Source organism: Pongo pygmaeus, chromosome 5, assembly GCF_028885625.2.
Source record: "Pongo pygmaeus isolate AG05252 chromosome 5, NHGRI_mPonPyg2-v2.0_pri, whole genome shotgun sequence".
Taxonomy (NCBI): Eukaryota; Metazoa; Chordata; class Mammalia; order Primates; family Hominidae; genus Pongo; species Pongo pygmaeus.
The window spans coordinates 30,889,964-30,911,753 of NC_072378.2; the positions used below are offsets into that span (position 1 = coordinate 30,889,964).

General features: G+C 55.6%; 1 protein-coding gene across 12 annotated transcripts; it reads left to right on the plus strand.

The window, feature by feature from the left end:
- The first annotated feature begins 1,484 nt into the window (after nucleotides 1-1,484).
- On the plus strand, nucleotides 1,485-20,702 carry DDR1 (discoidin domain receptor tyrosine kinase 1). Of its 12 annotated transcripts, none has more exons than XM_063665997.1 (19): nucleotides 1,491-1,615; nucleotides 5,031-5,196; nucleotides 9,228-9,354; nucleotides 9,448-9,550; nucleotides 9,742-9,970; nucleotides 11,510-11,657; nucleotides 11,920-12,019; nucleotides 12,552-12,738; nucleotides 12,846-13,092; nucleotides 13,611-13,706; nucleotides 13,815-13,966; nucleotides 15,052-15,217; nucleotides 15,950-16,060; nucleotides 17,162-17,406; nucleotides 17,565-17,692; nucleotides 17,924-18,142; nucleotides 18,620-18,854; nucleotides 19,435-19,584; nucleotides 19,703-20,702. In XM_063665997.1, the coding sequence occupies exons 3-19, from the start codon at nucleotides 9,270-9,272 to the stop codon at nucleotides 19,841-19,843; spliced, it is 2,742 nt and encodes a 913-aa protein (XP_063522067.1). In that variant the 5' UTR covers nucleotides 1,491-1,615; nucleotides 5,031-5,196; nucleotides 9,228-9,269; the 3' UTR covers nucleotides 19,844-20,702. The 12 variants fall into 12 exon arrangements, with proteins under 12 accessions (XP_063522069.1, XP_063522067.1, XP_054348156.2 ...); XM_063665998.1 differs by lacking the exon at nucleotides 1,491-1,615 and adding an exon at nucleotides 6,126-6,181 and having other exon boundaries at nucleotides 4,879-5,196; XM_063665999.1 differs by lacking the exon at nucleotides 5,031-5,196 and having other exon boundaries at nucleotides 1,485-1,615.
- The last annotated feature ends 1,088 nt before the right edge of the window (nucleotides 20,703-21,790 follow it).

Consider the following 21,790-nt stretch of genomic DNA (forward strand, 5'->3'; position numbering starts at 1 on the left):
TTCTCCTGCTTCAGCCTCCCAAGTAGCTGGGGTTACAGACGTGCACCACCACACCCAGCTAATTTTTTTCTATTTTTAGTAGAGATAGGGTTTCACCATGTTGGCCAGGCTGATCTCGAACTCCTGGCCTCAGGTGATCCACCCACCTCGGCCTCTCAAAGCAAACTCTTAATAACAACTGTTGTGGAATGACTTGGGAGGTGGCACTCAGAGATCCCAAGTGACACATGAGAAGTCCACAGAGAGATATCATGTTAGTGGAGTTTGGATGGTTGCTTTTATCAGTGGGCCTGTACCTTACAGATGCTATCTCATTATCTTCTAAACAGACTCTGGGCCAGTGACCATTATCTCCCTCTTACTGATGTAGACTCAGCCAAGAGAAGCCAGATGGTGAGTCGGAACATTAACCCTCCCTCTCAGACGCAGAGCCCTGCTTTCTCCCCTCCCATTTGGTACTCTGCTTCCTCTTGCATGCTGTGAGAGGCGGCCTCATTACTCCTCTTCCCTCCTCCAGTCCCTCCAAGCCTAATTCATCACCTTTGGCTTTGGGATCATAGTTTCCAAACCAAGGATTGTCTGAACATTGTCTGACAATGGTTTTTTTTTTTGTTTTTTTTTTGTTTTTTTTTTTTTTAGGCAGGGTCTTGCTCTGTTGCCCAGGCTGGGGTGCAGTGGTGCAATCATGGCACACTGCAGTCTTGACCTCCCGGGCTCAGGTGATCCTCCTACCCAGCCTCCTGGTGCACATCACCACACCCAGCTAATTTTGGTATTTTTTGTAGAGATGGGGTTGTGCTATGTTGCCCAAGCTGGTCTGGAACTTCTGGGCTCAAGCGATCCGCCCTCCTTGGCCTACCAAAGTGCTGGAATTATAGGCGTGAGCCACCCCAACTGTCGCCATTGCCATTGGTATTTAAGAGGTGATGGTTTAGGCTTTGAAATTGGGGTTGTTTGTGAAAACTGAGAGTGCCTTTTCTTCTCAGATATTTCCTATGGCCATTGGTGTAATTGGAGGGAAGCTCTCGCCATATGTAATATTTTTGAGGCAGCCAACTAAGAAAGTGGGATTCTGGTTCTCTCCAGGGTGCAAAATCCTGGGAGAAGGAAGTGAATTCTCAGGGGCCCAGAAGGAGTCTCTAAAGGACCTCTGCCAGTCAATTCTAATCTCTCTTTTCCCCCGCAAATCAGCCCCTGCTTCTGCCTCTTTCTCCGTCTCTCCTAGATTCTCCCCCTCTGGAGGGCCTGAGCTCCCGTCCACCACCCCCAACACTGCTTTCTGCTTCCTCTGCCTCCCTTCATCTCCTTTTGTCTGGGGTTTCTTTGTCTGGGGTCTCCCTTTGGTTCTGTTTCACAGTTCTCAGCCTCCCCTCCCTTTCTCCACAGCCAGGCTGCTCAGTCCCTCTCTGCGGGGGCCTAGAGGCTCGGTGAGGGGAGCGGGACTTGGTTGCCATGGTCACATCGAAGCCAGCCGCAGCTGGCCCCGGGCAGCTGCTCCTCCTGGGCCCGGGGCCCCGGACGCTCGGACAAAGCCAGGCAGCGTTGGCAGCCCCAGACCCGACCCCAAAGGCCTGAGACTGGGGTGACTGGGACCTAAGAGAATCCTGAGCTGGAGGTGAGGGGGGGGAAGCCAGAGATGAACTGGGAGGGCAGGAGTGGGCACTGGAGCTGGGCCCTCCCCTTGTGGGCAGGGACCAGGCGGTCCCTGGCTGGAGGCTGGAGGTGTATTGGGAGGAGGGGAGCGGCCCAGAGCTTGGCAGGGAGGAGGGGAAAGACAGGGAACAGAGTTGGGTGCCATGGTGTGGCAAATGGGCTGAGGGGCTAGGGTGTCCTCAGTGGGGGACCGTTGTCAAGAAACAGGTTCGATTCTCTCTTTGGGCCTCGTGTGCCCGTCTGTCCCGCAGGTGCCTCTTCCTTTCTCAGCCTTTTATACTTCTCATCTCTGTGTGTCCCTTAGCTTCACACTCTGCGCCCCAGTCTTCCTCCTCTTTCCCTCTACTCTCTGTTTCACTCCAGCCCCTTCTTCCCTTGTCCTTGCTTCTTGTCCCCTTGGTCTGTCTGCTCAGCTCTTAGGCCTCCTCAGTTCCCTGCCTTCCTCTCTTAGGAGTTTGTTTCCAACACTGTTTCCTTCCTGCGTCCACTTCAGTTCCTTCATCCAGTTTAGCCCTTTTCTTCCCAAACTTCAGTCTCCTCCTCTGAGCCCCTGGGGCTTCCCACCTTTTGCTGTGTGGGCCCTGTCTTCATCCTCCTTTTCCTCTCTCAGACCTGTCTCCTCAGCCTTGACCTCAGTCCATCTCCTGTCTCTCTGGGAATTCCCTCACCATTGTCCCCATCTGACCATCAGCCTCCTCTCCCTCTTCTGGTCCCTTGCCCCTTTCTTCCCCAACCACAGCTGAGCTGTTTCATCTCTCTCCCAGAGCTACGTCATCTCAATCTCCTCCTTTGCTCCCTGGCCTCAGTTTCCAGTTTGTGTTCAGTGGCATCAGGTCTGACTCACACCCAAAGCCTTGTACACTCCCTCACCCTGCCTCCCACTCGTCGCTTCTTACTCTCCCCAGCTGCTGACCCAGCCTGCTCCTCCAGAGGCAGCTGCAGCTCCCGGAAGCGGACCGCAGCTAGTGTATGTGTGGGGGCCCATCTGGTCCGTCCTCTCGCTCGCTGGTCGTGCTGGGCTTCCCTCCTGTGGCCAGGTGGTCTGCAGGCCTGAAGCTGCCTTCTCCCCTCTCCTACGTGCCTCTCCTCACATTTTTTCAGCTGCTTCTCATCCTCTCCTTCCTGGGCAGCAGGCTGCCACTGGCTTGAAGGGGAAGGAAGCCCAGGATGGGAGGGGATGGTAGAGGGTCATTTGGGGGTTCTGGGGGACACAGGGGGCCTCTGGGGTTCGGAGTGATGCAGGAGATGTGGAATGGGCTCTGGGGACCACGGATGGGTAATCAGGCCCTCTTCGTCTTTGGTGCTGCTCTCTGGGCCCCAGGATGGCTGGGATTTCCCTCTCAGGCCCCTGGGAATCTCGGCTCCGAGTCCCGCATTCCAGCTGGCTCCAGCTCCCTTTCCGTTGTCACTTGACTCCACTGGGCCCCAGCCTTGCATCCCTCCCACTCCTCCAGCCTGGAGCTGGGGCGAGGTGGGCATCACCACTAGGAATTTCTCCTGAGGCAGTGAGAAGAGGGGACAAAGGTTTCAGGACTCTCTAGCTCCTTCTGCTGTCCCCAGTGGACCCCTCTGTCTGGCACTGCCATGCCACTTAGCTGGGGTCAGCGTGGGCCTGGGGTGTGGAATGTCCCACCAGGGTATGACGGGCTGTAGCTTGCCTGGCAGGCAGGCTTGTTGGGGCTTTCCCAGAGCACAGCTCCTGGAAGGAGGGGCTGCGGGCTGCCAGGTGAGGTGACTTGGGAAGCCTTGGCCCCACCCCCAGGCTGGCCCCACCCCCAGTCCAGCGTCTCCTGGGCCTAGATTCCCCAGCTGCTGTCTCTGGAGGGGTAGGTGTTCTGGGGGAATGAATCCCTGGGGGCTTGGTGGGACAGGAAGGCGGGAAGAAGCTGCTCTTCGAGTGACCCTGGGGCTGTCTGTTAGCAGGTCCCTCAGCCGTTGGAACGTCCTTGGGCTTCTGAACTAGTGCCCATGTGTGCCTCGGCCTTTCCCAAGGGCCAGCTTCTTCCTGGTAGTGCTTTTGTGTACTTGTCTGGTTGGGACTTCGTGTTTCTTTCTTGGGATTGTTGTCTGGGACTGCAAGCAGGGTATGTTTTTATCTACTGTGAGGTTCCTGGGGCAGAGATGTGCAGTGGAGCGAGACCTTCCTGTGACGGTGACATTGTCTAGGTGGTGAGCAGGTGTGGGGGTGTGGAGAGAGGTGAGGGGCTGAGGTAGTGCTGAGTGGGGAAAAAGCACCTCCCACCACAAGCTGTTCTGTCCTGCTCCATCCTCTGCCCAGCAGCTCTCTCAGTTGCTTTGCCTACTCAGTCTCACTGTGTCATCTTCCCTGGGTCTCTTGGTCCCCTTCCTTTTGACTGTGTGTGATTTTCACTGTGCCTCCATTCTTCTGCTCCTCTTCTTCCTCCTCCCGACCACCCAACTTTGTCCTGGCCTCATTTTTGGCCTCTTCTGGCCAGTGATCAGACCCTCCGGCCCACTAGGGCCAGAGCTGGCTGGCCTGAGGGAGGCTTGCCCTGAGGACTCCTGAGTCCCCCTCCCACTCCACTCCGTTGGGAGCCCAGGGGAATCAGGGCCTGGGCGTCTGGACCCCCGGTTCCCTTAGAAGGCCCTGCAGAGAGAGGAACTGAGAGGAGAGGGTTAGAAGAGAGTGAGCCCGCCCTCACGGTCTGGGGCCTTCCAGGTTGGGTCGTAGAGGCGGGAGCGCACAGGCTGGGAGAGAGGAGCAAAGGTTGGTGGAGTGAGAAGAGCAGTCTGGGGCCTGGCTGGACAGGTGAGCCCTGAGACTTGAGCTCTGCTCCCTTCTCTGGGCTAACTCCCGCAGCTGGGCTGGGCCGAGCCTGTGGGAACCTGCTTCTTCCTCTGTGCCCTGGGGCTGCTCCCTTTGCCTCTCCCACCAGGAACCGAGCCCAGAAATAGGAGGGGCGTCTTCCCCTCGTGGGCCCTGAGCGGGACTGCAGCCAGCCCCCTGGGGCGCCAGCTTTGGAGGTTCTCGTTTGGGGAAGCGGGGGTGGGCTGCGAGTGGGTGGAGGGGGCTGGGCGCGGAGCCGGCCGGGGGCAGCGGCGCGGGCGGCTGGGCCGCCTGGGAGCGACCAGGCGGGCTCGGCGGGCGGGTTACCTGGGGGAGGCCGGGCAGGGCGCTGGCTCGCGGAGTGGGCGTGGCAGGCGCGGGGCCTGGAGCGCGGCGCCGGGCGTGGGAGCCACCGGGACTACTGGGTCCGGGAGGGGGAAGGGAGGGCTGCGAGCCCGAACGCGCGGAGAGAAGGCCGAGGGGAGGGAGCGGAGCCAGGAGCGGGAGGAGGAAGGGAGGGAGCCGAGGCGAGGGGGAGGCGGCGCCTGGGCCCGAGCCGCCCCAGCCCTGGCTCCTCTCCCCGGAACAGGCCCCCGACAGCTGCTCGCGGGAGCCGCCTCCCGACACCCGAGCCCCGCCGGCGCCTCCCGCTCCCGGCTCCCGGCTCCCTCCGCCTACCCCGCCCCTCGCCCCGCCGCCGAAGAGGCCCCGCTCCCGGGTCGGACGCCTGGGTCTGCCGGGAAGAGCGATGAGAGGTAGGGAGAGCGGCGGCGGACCCCGCGGGCGGAGGCCTGGGGCTCCTGGGGTGGGGGCGCGCGGCGGCTCCTGCAGGGCGAGGGGCGGGGGAGGCAGGACGTCCCGGGCCATGCTTCGTCGTCCAGCTCTTCTAAGCCTGCCTGCCTGCCTCCCCGATGCTCTGGCTTACCGTCTGAAAACCGGGGGCAGGGACTGGGGGGAGGTGAAACCCCTGACCTCCCAGAAAGAGTTTTGAGCCTCCAGCATTGAGGCAAGTCCCCCCTCACTCAGTGTGGAGGAACTGAGCCCCGGAGGAGGTGCTCCTGTGCAGCCCCACTGAGTCAGCTCATCTATCGCCTGGAGAGCCGGGCCTGCCCTCCACCTGGCCAGTCCCTGCGGGCATCTACTAACTGCTAAGCCTCCGCTCAGCCAACACCCAGTTGGCCAGTCTGGTCACAGTCCAACAAAAAGAGGGACTGCCACTCTAACCCATTAGTGACACAACTCTTCCCGGCTGGATGGTCAATTGGCTCTGGCATGAGAGAATGTCACTGCCGGTGAGCGCCAGCCTCAGGGTCCCACCCCCCACGCCTGGCTCTTGGCTGAACATTTCTTCCCAGCACTTCCAGCAGCCAGAGGCAGGCGCCCAAGCTCGCTGGCTGTTGCTGAGGGCCTGTAGGTGTGTCCAGGACTGAGTGGTGTGGTGGAGACAGGTGAAAGGAGAGTGAGTGGAAAGGCAGGGAAAGGCTGTTGTCCTTATTGCCACTCTTCCCACCCAGCGCCGACCTGTTCCCTGCCCCCTCGACGTCCCTCTGGCTTGGTCACCCATGTGTGTTAGAGGCTGGGCCCCAGTTCTCTGGGGATCCTGTGCCCAAGGGCCCGGGCGTGTGTGTCTCATGCTGTCTTCTGGTCACAGGAGCATGTGGTGTCTGTCATTTCATGTTCACAGGTGTCTGAAGGTGGCTATTCACTGAGCGATGGGGTTGGACTTGAAGGAATGCCAAGGTGTGGATGGGTTGATGTATGCATGAGCTTCTGTGTTTGCTCTGTCTCAGAAACTCTGTGAGGGTTGTCAGAGACACTGAGAGGGGGGTGTGTGCATGCCACATTTAGCCTCGCTGTTTACAGCCAGTTCAGTAAGTTTGTGTGTCTCACCGTGTGTGTGTACAGAGCTGTGTGGGTGTTGTCTGAGTGGGACGTGGGGGTTGGAAGAGAAGCGTGAAGGGCTTGAGGCAGGGTGGCCTGGCCCCTGGTTTGTCTTTGGTTGTAATGGGGTGGAAGGGCGTGGGATTGGGGAAGGTCTTCTGGGCCTGTCCTCTCTTGCCCTCTGTGTCTCTGACTATGGGCTGAAGACCCAGTGGAGAGAGATGAGGTGACTGGGGGTGTTGGAGAACAGACAGCCCAGATGTCTCTGTGCTTCTCTGTGCTCCTCTGCTTGGCTCTATGCCCCGTGTTTCTGAGCCTGCTCTATTTACCTCTTGCATTGTGGCTCTCGCTCTGTCTCTGCCTGCCTCCTATCCTCTGCCTGCCTTTGTATCTCTGCCCCGGGCTCCTCTCGGCTCTGTGTGGCTCTGATGACTCATCTGGGATAGGCATGAAGGTTACTCAGGGGAACAAGAGCCCCGCTGTTCCCGAGAGAGGTGGGGGTGGAGAGTGGCACCCAGGAATTCCGAGCCAGTCTCCTGGGACTCTGGCAGTCTGCTCCCCGGCGCTGGACCCTAAGGGACCAGGCATGATGCCTTTTGGTTCTAGCCTCTCCTTGATAACTGAGTGCCCCCCACAACTCAGTCGTCCCCCTCAGCTGCTGCTTCAGAGCTCTGGGGTCTCAGCTGCCTCTTACTTTCCTGCCCTAGTGCATTGTGGGAGCAGCTGGAGGAGGACAAAGGGATGGGGGTGTATCCCCCACTCCTCCTACCTCCTGGGGTGACCTGCCTTCCTTGTCTTTAGAACCGCCCTCGTCTCCAAGGCAACTCAGCCTTTCCTCAGTCCCTCAGAGGCAGCCGCCTTCTGGAAGTGGGAACTGGAGGGACTGGATGTCTGGGTATCAGGAAGGCAGAGCAGGGATAACAGGGCCCAAGATGCCCTGAACCTGATGAGAGGTGGCAGTCGAGTCCCTCAGGACTCCAGGGCCTGGAGACTTCAGTGCAGGGCTCTGGGACCAGTACAGGTTAGGATAGCTTTTCCTGCAGCAGGGGAGGGGAGAGTAGTTACTTGGGTTTGTAAGGAGATGCCATTTTGAATCGTTTTATGTGGGGTAAGCTTCCTGGGCCTGAGGAACAGAGTAGGGATTTTCAAACTTTAATGGGCACAGGTCACCTGGGAATTGTGTTAAAATGCAGATTCTGATTCAGCAAGTCAAGGGTGAGCCTGAGATTCTGATTTCTTCCATGCTTCCAGGTATTGCTGATGGTCCAGGGACCACCCTGGGCCTAGAGGGCTATATAGGGGACAGTAAGACTAGAAGGTGCTGGGGTCCCCTCTGCCCTTCTCTTAGAATTCTGGACTCCTATGTGGGAGGGCAGCAGGGTGAGCTGGTCCAGGCTTATCTGATGTTTAATTCTATCATATCCTCAACAAGGAATTGCCCAACCTTTCCTGGGACATATTTATTTTTTAAAAGTCAAAATGGTTGTCATATTCTTTTACATATCATATGATTTTACATAAATGCATTTATGTTACAGGATTTAGAAAAATAGTACAATCAACTTGTCTTTTTAAATTTGCTTTTCTTTTGCCCCATTCATGTTAACTCTTGTTATATTATATTCTATTGTTATATTCTATTATATATTCTCTCTTTCTAGATATACACACAGGTATATATACAAACATGGGTGCTTGTTTATTTTATTTTCAAAAGGTGGGATAATTTTTTATAGTTCTGTAGCTTGCTTTTCATATTCAACAGATAAACACGGAAATCACACAAAGTTAGGAATTTATTGCCTCTTTGTTACTTTTCACAGCTGCATAGTAGTCAATAAACCTTATTATTTTTTTTAATTCCAGCCTGTCCCCTGTGGGCATTCACATATCTTACAGATTTATGTCTTACAAAAGGTGCCATAATAAACATCTTTGAGCATCTTCTTTTTTATTTTTATTTTTCACTTTTTTCAAAGAGATGGGGTCTCACTATGTTGACCAGGCTGGTCTCTAACTCCTGGCCTCAAGTGATCCTCCCATCTTGGCCTCGCAAAGTGCTGGGGTTACAGGCATGAGCCGCCAGACCCAGACCTGCACATATGTTCTTACTTCCTGGTGCTTCTCTTTCCCCATTTGGGTAGATTGTTAGGAGAGGGAATGCTGGGTTGAAGAGGATGTGCATTTTTAATTATAATAGACATTGCTAGATCGCTTTCCAAATAGAGGATAAAACTCATTTCTGCCATCGAGCATGGTGCCTCCCTTTTTATCACTTTCCACCACTTTTATATGTTACAGCCTTAGAAAAATATCTTGTCAATCTGCTTGGTATTTCCCTGAGGCTAGTGAATTTGACCATTAAAAAAAATGTTTGTTGGCAATTTGGCTTTGCTTTTCTGTGAAATGACTATTCACATTCTTTGGCTGTTTCTTTATTGGGTTACTTATATATTTTTTCTTGTCAGTTCCTAAGGGGCCTTAGTTTATTGTAGTTATTAAACCTTTTCCTGTTGTGTGTGTTATAACCATTTTTTGCACACTTGTTGTTTGTTCTAAGCCATTATTTATGGGGATAGTTTGCCCATTCCTGATTGGACAAATGGGGCTTTAGGAAGTTATTTAACTGATCTCTGTCCTAGTTTCTTCATGTGTTAAATATGGATAGTAATAGTATCTACCTTATGAAGTAACTGTGAAGATAAAATTATGGATTCTGTTTAAGGGTTTAGGCCAGTGTCTGGCACAGGGGAAGCATTCTAAAAATATAGCTGATGCTGTTAAACAATGACTGTTGTTGTTGTTTTACTGTTATTATCCCCAAAGCGGCCCATTCTGTCTGTTGCTGTCAGCTATGACTCAGTCCCCTGATTAACTTACCCACCACCCATTTTATCCCCTGCAGAGATGCTGCCCCCACCCCCTTAGGCCCAAGGGATCAGGAGCTATGGGGCCAGAGGCCCTGTCATCTTTACTGCTGCTGCTCTTGGTGGCAAGTGGAGATGCTGACATGAAGGGACATTTTGATCCTGGTGAGGAGACTGAATCATGGGTCCCTGAGGGCCAAGGCTTGGGAGGTAGAGAGTTGGGGGCCTTGACTTGTTACATGCCTGCTTTTTACTCAGCCAAGTGCCGCTATGCCCTGGGCATGCAGGACCGGACCATCCCAGACAGTGACATCTCTGCTTCCAGCTCCTGGTCAGATTCCACTGCCGCCCGCCACAGCAGGTACTTGGCACACCTGGCACACCTGTAGCTGCCCCGAGGGGAGCTCCTGGGACCTCTACTTCCCCTCCAACCCCTCTGCCCATGCCAGTGCAACCCCTCCAGTCTGAGGAGTTGAATGAAGTGGGGTTTAAGTACTGGAGATGGAGGCAGACCTGGGGCCAGATGTTCTCTGTGCCCCTCGTCACCCTCAGGTTGGAGAGCAGTGACGGGGATGGGGCCTGGTGCCCCGCAGGGTCGGTGTTTCCCAAGGAGGAGGAGTACTTGCAGGTGGATCTACAACGACTGCACCTGGTGGCTCTGGTGGGCACCCAGGGACGGCATGCCGGGGGCCTGGGCAAGGAGTTCTCCCGGAGCTACCGGCTGCGTTACTCCCGGGATGGTCGCCGCTGGATGGACTGGAAGGACCGCTGGGGTCAGGAGGTGAGGCTGGCAGGGGCGGCACCCAGAGGAGGGTGGCTCTCCTCACTTCCAGCTGTACTTTAAACACCACCTATATGCTGACGACTCTCCAGTTTATATTATCTCCAGCCTAAGCCTCTCAGCTGAGCTCCAAACAATATTGTAAACCCGGCCACCTTTTGGACTTCTCCACCTAGATGTCTTTTTTTTTTTTTTTTTAACAGATGGGGTCTTGCTATGTTGCCCAGGCTGGTCTTGAACTTCTGGGCTCAGTGATCCTCCCACCTTAGCCTCCCAAAGTGCTGGGATTACAAGCACTGTAGCCAGCCACCTAGATGTCTAATAGGCATCTCAAATGTACATTTAACTTCCCAGGCTGAATTTGATTCCCATTCCCAACCTAAACCTGCTCCTCCCCTGGCATTCTCCAGCTCAGGAAGTGGTATCACCATTGCCTGGTTGCCTAGGCTATAAGCTAAGATGATATCCTTGATTCCTCTTTTTCTCTCACCTCCTTCCAAAGCATCAGCAGCCCAGTCTGTTCTACCTCCATAGTGTTCCTGAATCCAGTCACTCCTCACCACTCCACCTCTACTGCCCTAGGCCACCTGCCTGCCATCTCCAGCTTAGATGAGTGCAGTAGATGCCAAACGCGTCTCCCTGCTTCTGCCCTTTTCTGCCTGGAGTCAAATCTCCACCTGGGGGCGGTATCCAGTGGACCTTAGAGCATGTAAATCAAATACATCACACCTAGCTGACACCCCCGTGCTGGCTTTCCACTCTGCCAGAACAAAAGCTGAGCCTCTAGCTGGTGCAGGATGCTCAGCCTGACCTGGCTCCTGCCTGCATCACTTGTTTCTTGCGCATCCTTGGCCACGCTGCCTTTCTTGTTGTTGCTGGAACAAGCCAGGGCTCGTTCCCACAGCTTCCGGACATTTTCTCTGTGCCCGCAAAGCTCCTCCCCTAAATAACCACAGGCTCTCCCTCACTCCATTCAGTTCTCTGCCAGGTGTCACCTCCTCAGAGAGCCTTTTCTGGCCACCCACCGCACTGCTCTGTCCATACTCCCTGCCTCTTGTTCTTCGCAGCTATTTTCCCTGCTGGGATCTCAGTCCTGCAAGGGCGGGGAGTGACGTTCACCACTGAGAACGTGCCTGGCACAGAGCGGGCACTCAGCCAACTTCTGCTGAATGAACAGAGGGAATGGGCTGAAATGAAGGGGAAGCTGAGGCAGGGGTGCAGGGCTGTGAGGATTGGGGAGAATCTGGGCACAATGGGATGATAGGCTTGGAGACAAATGGATGGAGCCAGGCAAGGAGAAGAGGGCAGCTGAGCCTGGAGTCTGAGGATGGAACATCAGAGCTGCGAGAGGGCCAGAGGTCTCAGCTGCAGATCTTCATTTCACCTATGCCTGGGTGCGCCCCACAGTGCTGTGTGCTCGGTGCCACCCCTCATGGGTCTCTAAGTGACCACTGTGGGCTGGGCCAGGGAGCAGCTGGTGGCTGGGAAGTAAGATCTGACCTGGACCCTATCCCACCCACACCGTTTCCTGGCCCACAGGTGATCTCAGGCAATGAGGACCCTGAGGGAGTGGTGCTGAAGGACCTTGGGCCCCCCATGGTTGCCCGACTGGTTCGCTTCTACCCCCGGGCTGACCGGGTCATGAGTGTCTGTCTGCGGGTGGAGCTCTATGGCTGCCTCTGGAGGGGTGAGTGGCTCAGCTCCCTGGGAATCTGTTTCCTGAGCAGGGGACTGGAGAGTGGGGAGTGTGGAGAATGGGCATCCAGGATTCCCTTTCTCCTGCTGGGAAGCTGTCACTCTTGAGGAGGGGGCTAGCCAGCATCGTCTCCTCCGTGCCAATGGGCCAGTGGAGAGATACGAGAAGGGACCTGAAACCTGCCCAGGCCTGATGCAGGGATGGGGGATGGAGCCTTCATGCCTCTGACCCCCATCCTCTCACCCTTCCCCAGATGGACTCCTGTCTTACACCGCCCCTGTGGGGCAGACAATGTACTTATCTGAGGCCGTGTACCTCAACGACTCCACCTATGATGGACATACCGTGGGCGGGTAAGAAAGGCCCCTGCAGGATATGGAGTTTGGGGTGGGAGGGAGGACTCTGTGTGTGTGTGTGTGTGTGTGTGTGTGTGTGTGTGTGTGTGTGTAGGGGGGCTAGTAAGTAGGGTGGGGAGTGAGGTGGAAGAACTGAGAAGAGGGATGGGTTAGGTGGGGCCTCAAAGGGTAGGATTAGGGTGACCACTAGCCCATATGACACTGTACAAAAAAGGCACCCCTTTGCTAACACACATTGTTGGAAATTGCTGCAATAAATATGCACATCATAGACTGAAATGGTGCCCCTTAGAGGTGGTGCCCTTGTGCTGGACCTTTGTGACCTGCAAAGTACCTGTAATAGTGCTGGGGTAGGGGTGGAGAGAAGAGAAGGGCCAGCTGCATGAGTGTGAGATGGGGTGGGAATGGGACTAGTGGACAGGAGCCAGGCTGGCCAGGCCACTGTGCTGGAGGCTGGCGGGGCAGAGTGCCTGGATGTCAAGACCCTCTTCCCTTCCAACCTCCTCTTCCTTGGTCCCCTCTTCTCCAGACTGCAGTATGGGGGTCTGGGCCAGCTGGCAGATGGAGTGGTGGGGCTGGATGACTTTAGGAAGAGTCAGGAGCTGCGGGTCTGGCCAGGCTATGACTATGTGGGATGGAGCAACCACAGCTTCTCCAGTGGCTACGTGGAGATGGAGTTTGAGTTTGACCGGCTGAGGGCCTTCCAGGCTATGCAGGTGAGTGAGTCCGGCTCTCGAGGAGGGCTCTGAAGCCATGCGGGGTGCCGTTGGGGTGCCCCCAGCACTCCTAGCCTTGACCCTGTGCCCTCTTCCCTTCATCCCAGGTCCACTGTAACAACATGCACACGCTGGGAGCCCGTCTGCCTGGCGGGGTGGAATGTCGCTTCCGGCGTGGCCCTGCCATGGCCTGGGAGGGGGAGCCCATGCGCCACAACCTAGGGGGCAACCTGGGGGACCCCAGAGCCCGGGCTGTCTCAGTGCCCCTTGGAGGCCGTGTGGCTCGCTTTCTGCAGTGCCGCTTCCTCTTTGCGGGACCCTGGTTACTCTTCAGCGAAATCTCCTTCATCTCTGGTAAGCCCTGGAGTAGCCCAGTCCCCAGTCCCTGAAATTGACAACTGATTTCATTCCTAACCCTGCAGTGTCCCTAAAATATTCATTCCTTGCATCATATCTACCCATCACCCACCGAAACTTCTCAATTAGGGGTGCCCCAAATAGCTTGAGCCCCTTTCTGCCTCTTGTTCTCTGCGTATCCGTCTTTCCTTTGTAAGCCCCTCGCCCATGACTGTTATTGAGCCAGTATGACAGTACTGGTCGTTAAAATATTGAAATACTTCTGTATTAGTTGAGAAATAGCCTCTTCTCTAAGCCTCCAGATACGTGTCCTCCGCTCCCCACAATCCAGCAACTATAGGGTTAACACCCACCACAGCTGGGGACTTCAGGACCCTGCTCCCCCAGCCCCCACTGGTCAGTGGTTGCCTATTGAGAATCACCCATGCTTCTGCTCCTTTGCAGAGCAATCCACTGCCTCCCTTGGGTCTCCTCCTCATTTACCTCCCTCCTTTCTTTTTGTTCCTTCTCCCCAGATGTGGTGAACAATTCCTCTCCGGCACTGGGAGGCACCTTCCCGCCAGCCCCCTGGTGGCCGCCTGGCCCACCTCCCACCAACTTCAGCAGCTTGGGTGAGCAGTCTTGGGTGGGCGTGTGGACGCTCTGCACCCTTCTCCCTGGGCCTCCCCCTCGGCTAGGGTGGGACCCTCCTGTGGTGTTGACCCTGCTGCCTCTGCCAGAGCTGGAGCCCAGAGGCCAGCAGCCTGTGGCCAAGGCCGAGGGGAGCCCGACCGCCATCCTCATCGGCTGCCTGGTGGCGATCATCCTGCTCCTGCTGCTCATCATTGCCCTCATGCTCTGGCGGCTGCACTGGCGCAGGCTCCTCAGCAAGGTGGGCACAGCCGCGGCATGTGGAGTGGCGGGGGGAGGCCAGGCCCCGGCACGAGCCAGGGTCCAGGGGGACATGCAGGGCACAGCCCACTAGCATCCCAAGAGGAGGGCTTAGTAAAGAGACCACTTAAACCATGTCAAAGAGGGTATGGGGCTCACAAGGAGGGCTGCTCCCCAGCTCCGGGTCTGCTCAGCAGAGAGGAGCAAATACCACGACCCAGAGGAGAGAGTCTGTGGAGAGGGCACCTTGACAGGGGCAGTAGACTTTGGTCCTGGGGTGCAGCTGGCCCGTGTCTACCCCTCAGGGAGGGCCTGGGAGAATAGATGCCCTGACCTCACTTTCTGCCCCAAAGTCCTGCTGGGCTCCTCTCTGGCCAACCCAAACCAGGCCTGTTGGTGCAGTCTACCCTGGTCAGCCTTGGGGCAGAAGCAGGGTGGTGACAGGCAGAGAGTGGGGTTGGAGGAGCAAAGGGAAGACGTCTGGCACACCCCAAGCCACGTCTTCCGGCTGGAGTCCAATGGCAGTAATATACATTAAGGTTGATGACTGGACACGGTGGCTCATGCCTGTAATCCTAGCACTTTGGGAGGCCAAGGTGGGAGGATCACCTGAGGTCAAGGGTTCAAGACCAGCCTGACCAACATGGTGAAATCCCATCTCTACTAAGAATACAAAATTAGCCAGGCATGGTGGCTTATGCCTGTAATCCCAGCTACTTGGGAGGCTGAGGCATGAATCTCTTGAACCTGGGAGGCGAAGGTTGCAGTGAGCTGAGATCGTGCCATTTCACTTCAGCCTGGGCGACAAGAGCAAAATTCCATCTCAAAAACAAACAAACAAACAAACAAAAAAACGGTTGATAGTTACGGACTGGGCAGATGAGGGTTGGAATCTCATTGTGGGACAGGGAAGTTACCTCCATGCTCTTGAGCTTTACTTTCTCTACCTGTAAGATGGTGCTGATAGTATCTACAGCTGTAGGGCTCTTGTGAGGGCTGAGGGAGGGAACGCAAGGATGGACACAACAGAGGGCCAGGCCGTGTGTGCTGAGCAACACGGGTGACGCCTCCCATCCCCATGACAAGGCTGAACGGAGGGTGTTGGAAGAGGAGCTGACGGTTCACCTCTCTGTCCCTGGGGACACTATCCTCATCAACAACCGCCCAGGTCCTAGAGAGCCACCCCCGTACCAGGAGCCCCGGCCTCGTGGGAATCCGCCCCACTCCGCTCCCTGCGTCCCCAATGGCTCTGGTAAGACCTGCCTTGTTCCAGTCGCACCTCTGTCCTCTCTGCTGTTTTTTTATTGTATCCCTTTCCCATTCTCTTTTTTTCCTGTCTTCCCCAGTTTCCACTTGTTTTCTTCTTTCTGTGCCCCTGGTTACTGTCTATATCACTCTTTGTCCCCACCATGTAGTCTCTCTCAAGACTTCCCCATGTATTACCCATAGTCCCCCGTGGTCCTATCTTGTCTGTGTCCCACAGACATCTCTCTGTCTTTGTTGTAGCCTCTCATTGTGTCTCCCTGGCCCCTCCGCTTTGTATTAGACTCACTATGTTTGTTCCTTCTATCCATCCATCCTCCATCACCCATCCTTCCATCCATAGTCATACATCCTTGCATCCATCCATCAGTCTTCCATCATCTATCCTTCTATCTATATTCATAAATCTATTCATCCATCCATCCACCCACCCATATCCACCATCCATCTATCCATCTATATTCATACATCCATCTTTCCATCTATTATCCATCCATCCAACAAAACATCTGTTTACCATCCATCCATCTATTCATATGTCCCATCTGTCCATGCATTCATTATCCAGCCAGCCGTCCGTCACTCTGCAGATCCTTGTTTTATCCTGTCTGTCTCTTAATGCAATCATCAGCCCTGGTCTTGCCCTATTCAAGGTCTCCCTGTCTGTCTAGCCTTGAGTCTCATCCCTTCCCCGTGTTTCCCCTCCTCCTTCTCTCGACAGCGTTGCTGCTCTCCAATCCAGCCTACCGCCTCCTTCTGGCCACTTACGCCCGTCCCCCTCGAGGCCCGGGCCCCCCCACACCCGCCTGGGCCAAACCCACCAACACCCAGGGTAAGCCCCTCTGCCCCTGGGCTCTGCCAGGCTCCCCATACCTCTACTGGGGCAGGGAAAAGCCCTCACACCTTGCACTTCCTCCTCTCCCCACTGTGGCCTATTCTGCTCTCCTGAGCTCCCAAGGAGGAAGCTCTTGTGCCCTTAGCTCATCTCTGCTGCTGCTTGCTCTTTTTAAAGGTCCCCCCCTTGAGCTGAGGAGTAGAAAGCTTACTGGTCCCCAACTCTTCTCCCTCCTCCTCTTCCACGCCATCTCTTCAGCTCTCCAGAGCTAGACAGGAGGTTGCTGTGGTGGCCCCAGACTATTGTAACTCCTCCTCTATTCTCCACTCTCTCTAGAGCTGCGAGGAGGAGGGCTCTCACCCCGGGCGCTTGCCCTCTCCCTCACATGTGTCCTCTCTCTGCAGTCCCAGAGGTGAAGGCTCACGCCCCAACCCTTTCCATCTGCCCCTCGTCTCCTCAGTGTTGCCTTCTCATTGTGGCCCCTTCCCCAGGGCTAAGAGGGGACAGCTCTGCTTCCTGTCTTGTCTGTAGACAACTTGTGTTGGGGCTGTGAGCAGCTGTTACCCTCCCTCCTCTGTGTGCCTCTGTCTCTGCTTGTTGTTGAGCTTGGTGTGTTGGGTTGAAAGGATTGGGAGGGCTTGGCCCCCGGGGGAGCCAGGCTGAAAGCCACGGGAGAGCAGCTAAGTGAAGGGGAGGGAGCTGTGGTGAACGGGACAAGGGTTTGGAAGGTGGAGGGTGCCTGGATGCTGGGACCATCCTGAGGTGGGAGAACTCCTGGGGAGGAATTCTTCCAGCCAAGATTTATCTCACGGTCTCTTGAGAGACCCTAGGGAGGCCCTAAAAGAGTAAGACTTTATGACAGTTTTGCTCAACCGTATTCATTGCCTTGAAAACCTCTGGAATAGCTAACTCTCATCCCATGCCAGTGTCTTCCTGGTTTGAGATCGGTGCATGGAATACTGGGAAGATACAGCATAGACCCAGTCTCTCACTTGACCGGGAGACACAGGGCCCTCCGGGAGGCTGAGGTGTGGGGAACTATAGCTCTCGGGCTGTTCCTGATGCCTCGTCCTGTCTTCTTTCCCCTCATCCCTGCAGCCTACAGTGGGGACTATATGGAGCCTGAGAAGCCAGGCGCCCCGCTTCTGCCCCCACCTCCCCAGAACAGCGTCCCCCATTATGCCGAGGCTGACATTGTTACCCTGCAGGGCGTCACCGGGGGCAACACCTATGCTGTGCCTGCACTGCCCCCAGGGGCAGTCGGGGATGGGCCCCCCCGAGTGGATTTCCCTCGATCTCGACTCCGCTTCAAGGAGAAGCTTGGCGAGGGCCAGTTTGGGGAGGTAAGGAGGGAGCCTACCCAGCCATCAGTAGTGTCTGGCCCTATTGGGTGCTCTGATGCCATGCCTGCACATCCCCTTGGCCAGGAACCTTAGTCATTTGTAACTGTGTTAATCCCTTTGACCCTGTGACCGCCTAGCAAACGAACTTCTTTATCCAGGTGCACCTGTGTGAGGTCGACAGCCCTCAAGATCTGGTCAGTCTTGATTTCCCCCTTAATGTGCGTAAGGGACACCCCTTGCTGGTAGCTGTCAAGATCTTACGGCCAGATGCCACCAAGAATGCCAGGTGAGGACCAGGGATGGCATCTGGAAGAAGGGAGGGGAGGCCGTGAAGAGTGGGGAGCCACCTAGAGAGAACAATGGCAGAGCCCAACAGAGGGGTGGCATCTCTGGGAGGGGATTTGCATGTACGCTGGGGGTGGGGACGCCTGGTCCACCTGAGGCGGGGCGGGGGGGCGCGGGGGAAGGTGCAGGCCGCCCACTCGGCATTCCTCTTCACCTTCTTCTTGTTCTCCAGGAATGATTTCCTGAAAGAGGTGAAGATCATGTCGAGGCTCAAGGACCCAAACATCATCCGGCTGCTGGGCGTGTGTGTGCAGGATGACCCCCTCTGCATGATTACTGACTACATGGAGAACGGTGACCTCAACCAGTTCCTCAGTGCCCACCAGCTGGAGGACAAGGCAGCCGAGGGGGCCCCTGGGGACGGGCAGGCTGCGCAGGGGCCCACCATCAGGTACCTGCTTACCCAGCCTGGGCCTTGCTGAGAATTCCCCAAGGGGATCTCCTCTTCTCCCCTCGCTTCAGCCTGGAGGAAAAGAGGGGAGCATGGGGGTGGGAAGGGAGGGAGAGGTTCCAGGAGGGCCTGGGATAAGGAATGTGTGACAAGTTAACCCAGGAACATGGACAGAAAGGCTGGAGGTGACTATGCAAGAGTGGTGAAGGGACTTGGGCCCTGCCATGACATCCCTTCTGCTTTCTCTCACCCTCACTCCCCTCCGAGTCCAGATTGGGCAGCACAATAAAAGAGGAGCCCCCTAGGGTTGGCCAGGCATGGGAGATTGAGAGGGAAGTGACCCTTGGCCTCACGTGGGCATTCCACCTCCGCATGGGGAGCCAGAGTGACCAGGCCCGGGGAGTGGGCTCTCTCTCCTCTCCTGGATGGGAATCTGCGAAGCTGCCCCCAGTGACCTTCTGTTGGTTCCCTTCTCAGCTACCCAATGCTGTTGCATGTAGCAGCCCAGATCGCCTCCGGCATGCGCTATCTGGCCACACTCAACTTTGTACATCGGGACCTGGCCACACGGAACTGCCTAGTTGGGGAAAATTTCACCATCAAAATCGCAGACTTTGGCATGAGCCGGAACCTCTATGCTGGGGACTATTACCGTGTGCAGGGCCGGGCAGTGCTGCCCATCCGCTGGATGGCCTGGGAGTGCATCCTCATGGTGAGCAGCCCGAGGACAGCCAGGTTGGGGCAGGGCGGGTGGGAGAACACTGGCCGCCACTCGCAGCCCTGGTCTTCATCAGTCACGCACTTTCTCTGGGTTGCATTTTACAGAATCTCATCTGTAAAATGAGGTTATCCTGGCCCAAGGGACTGGGGAAAGCAGGAGCTGCAGTGTGATGGGCAAGAGTCCAGGAGCCAAAAGTGGGTACTGGGGATGGAGACAGGGTGGCAGAGAGCTCAGGAGATGAGGTTGGGGGAGGAAGCTGGAGATGGAAGGGGTTGGGTAGGGAGACCAAGGGTCAGGACCAGAAAGTGGGGGTGGATGGAGAGGAAGGAGGAGCAGAAGGAAGAGGTGGGCCAGGGCCTTGGAGAGAAGACCAGAGCATGGAGAGGAAAGGCAGAGCCCCAGGGAGAGGAGTTGGAAAAGGTGGCCAGGGGAGGAGAGTGGAGAGCCTGGCGTCAGGAGGGATCAGGCCTGAGTGGAGCCCTGAGTGGATCTGGGGCTTCTGACAGGAAGGGAGGAGGGTCTATGTTGCCTGATGTCCCTGTCTGTTTTTGCTGCCTTCTCTGCATCCCAGGGGAAGTTCACGACTGCGAGTGACGTGTGGGCCTTTGGCGTGACCCTGTGGGAGGTGCTGATGCTCTGCAGGGCCCAGCCCTTTGGGCAGCTCACCGACGAGCAGGTCATCGAGAATGCGGGGGAGTTCTTCCGGGACCAGGGCCGGCAGGTCAGAGTGGAGGAGAGGGAAGATGGGTCCGAGGCGGGGGACAGAAGGGGCAGAGTCGTCGTCTTGGAGACTAAAGAATATTTGTTCCCTGACTCTCATCCACACTGCCACAATGCAGGTGTACTTGTCCCAGCCGCCTGCCTGCCCGCAGGGCCTATATGAGCTGATGCTTCGGTGCTGGAGCCGGGAGTCTGAGCAGCGACCACCCTTTTCCCAGCTGCATCGGTTCCTGGCAGAGGATGCACTCAACACGGTGTGAATCACACATCCAGCTGCCCCTCCCTCAGGGAGCGATCCAGGGGAAGCCAGTGACACTAAAACAAGAGGACACAATGGCACCTCTGCCCTTCCCCTCCCGACAGCCCATCACCTCTAATAGAGGCAGTGAGACTGCAGGTGGGCTGGGCCCACCCAGGGAGCTGATGCCCCTTCTCCCCTTCCTGGACACACTCTCATGTCCCCTTCCTGTTCTTCCTTCCCAGAAGCCCCTGTCACCCACCCAGCTGGCCCTGTGGATGGGATCCTCTCCAACCTCCTCTAGCCATCCCTTGGGGAAGGGTGGGGGAAATATAGGATAGACACTGGACATGGCCCATTGGAGCACCTGGGCCCCACTGGACAACACTGATTCCTGGAGAGGTGGCTGCGCCCCCAGCTTCTCTCTCCCTGTCACACACTGGACCCCACTGGCTGAGAATCTGGGGGTGAGGAGGACAAGAAGGAGAGGAAAATGTTTCCTTGTGCTTGCTCCTGGACTTGTCCTCAGCTTGGGCTTCTTCCTCCTCCATCACCTGAAACACTGGACCTGGGGGTAGCCCCACCCCAGCCCTCAGTCACCCCCACTTCCCACCTGCAGTCTTGTAGCTAGAACTTCTCTAAGCCTGTACGTTTCTGTGGAGTAAATATTGGGATTAGGGGGAAAGAGGGAGCAACAGCCCATAGCCTTGGGGTTGGACATCTCTAGTGTAGCTGCCACATTGATTTTTCTATAATCACTTGGGGTTTGTACATTTTTGGGGGGAGAGACACAGATTTTTACACTAATATATGGACCTAGCTTGAGGCAATTTTAATCCCCTGCACTAGGCAGGTAATAATAAAGGTTGAGTTTTCCACAACTGTGTGAGTGGGTTCCTTGGGAATTTGGTATCTCTGCCTCCTGTACCTCCCTCTGAACCTACTTCCCATCTTCCTTTTTTCCTCCCTCTTCCCATTCCACTTTCCATCACCTGTTTTACCCAGCATTGTGTTATGTTTCTACATAATCCAGGTCTTTGCCTGTGGGACCTCAGGAGATGCATGAATGTCGAGTGCATGAGCCTTCTCAACTCAGAGGGGTGTTCTGGTGGAGGCCTGGAAGGAATGCAGTCAGGCCAGGGGTGCTGAACCTTTTTTGTGCCATAAACCCCTTTGGCAGTCTGTAGAGATCTACTGACTCCTCAGAATTAGGTTTTAAAACCTATAAAATGGGCCAGGTGCAGTGGCTCACCCCTGTAATCCCAGCGCTTTGGGAGGCTGAGGTGGGTAGATCACCTGAGGCCGGGAGTTTGAGACCAACCTGGCCAACATAGCAAAACCCCATCTCTACTAAAGATACAAAAATTAGCAGGGCATGGTGGCATGCGCCTGTAATCTCAGCTACTCAGGAGGCTGAGGCAGGAGAATTGCTTAGAACCCAGGAGGTGGGGGTTGCAGTGAGCTGAGATCACACCACTGTGCTCCAGCCTGGGCAACAGCGTGAGACTGTCTCAAAAACAAAACAACAACAAAAAAAAACCCATAAAATGTATAGGATTATAAGGGAAACCAATGGAAACAGTTTACCAAAATGCTAAAAAATTATGAAACTAATTTGCTGCTTTTTAATGTATTTAATAACAAGATCTAAAAACAGGTGTAATAAACTACTGACATTTTCCAAATACTAATGAGCATAAGCCATATTTGAGATTTCTACAACAATCACAGTGAGACATAAAAGTAGCTGTGGTGTCAATTAGTGACAAGTCACAGGTACTGCTAATACTACTGGTGGTTTTACCCATATTCATAATTGGAGGAAATGCTAAATTTCTATTAGAGGTTAGTAAAAGGTGTAATTTCTTTTTCTTGCCCAAATTCTAGAACCCATCTGGCTCCCCAGGGTCTGGAAATCCCAGGGGAGAATCCCTGGGTTATGCTGATCAAGTGTGCAAATGCCCCACTG

What these genes read in the sequence shown, in the direction of transcription:
- DDR1 (XM_063665999.1), top strand. Translation starts at nt 9,270, where the DNA reads ATGGGGCCAGAGGCCCTGTCATCTTTACTGCTGCTGCTCTTGGTGGCA. An exon ending in CACCAACTTCAGCAGCTTGG is followed by an intron (nt 13,707 to 13,814) that starts GTGAGCAGTCTT and finishes TGCCTCTGCCAG; the next exon opens with AGCTGGAGCCCAGAGGCCAG. An exon ending in CCTGGGAGTGCATCCTCATG is followed by an intron (nt 18,855 to 19,434) that starts GTGAGCAGCCCG and finishes TCTGCATCCCAG; the next exon opens with GGGAAGTTCACGACTGCGAG.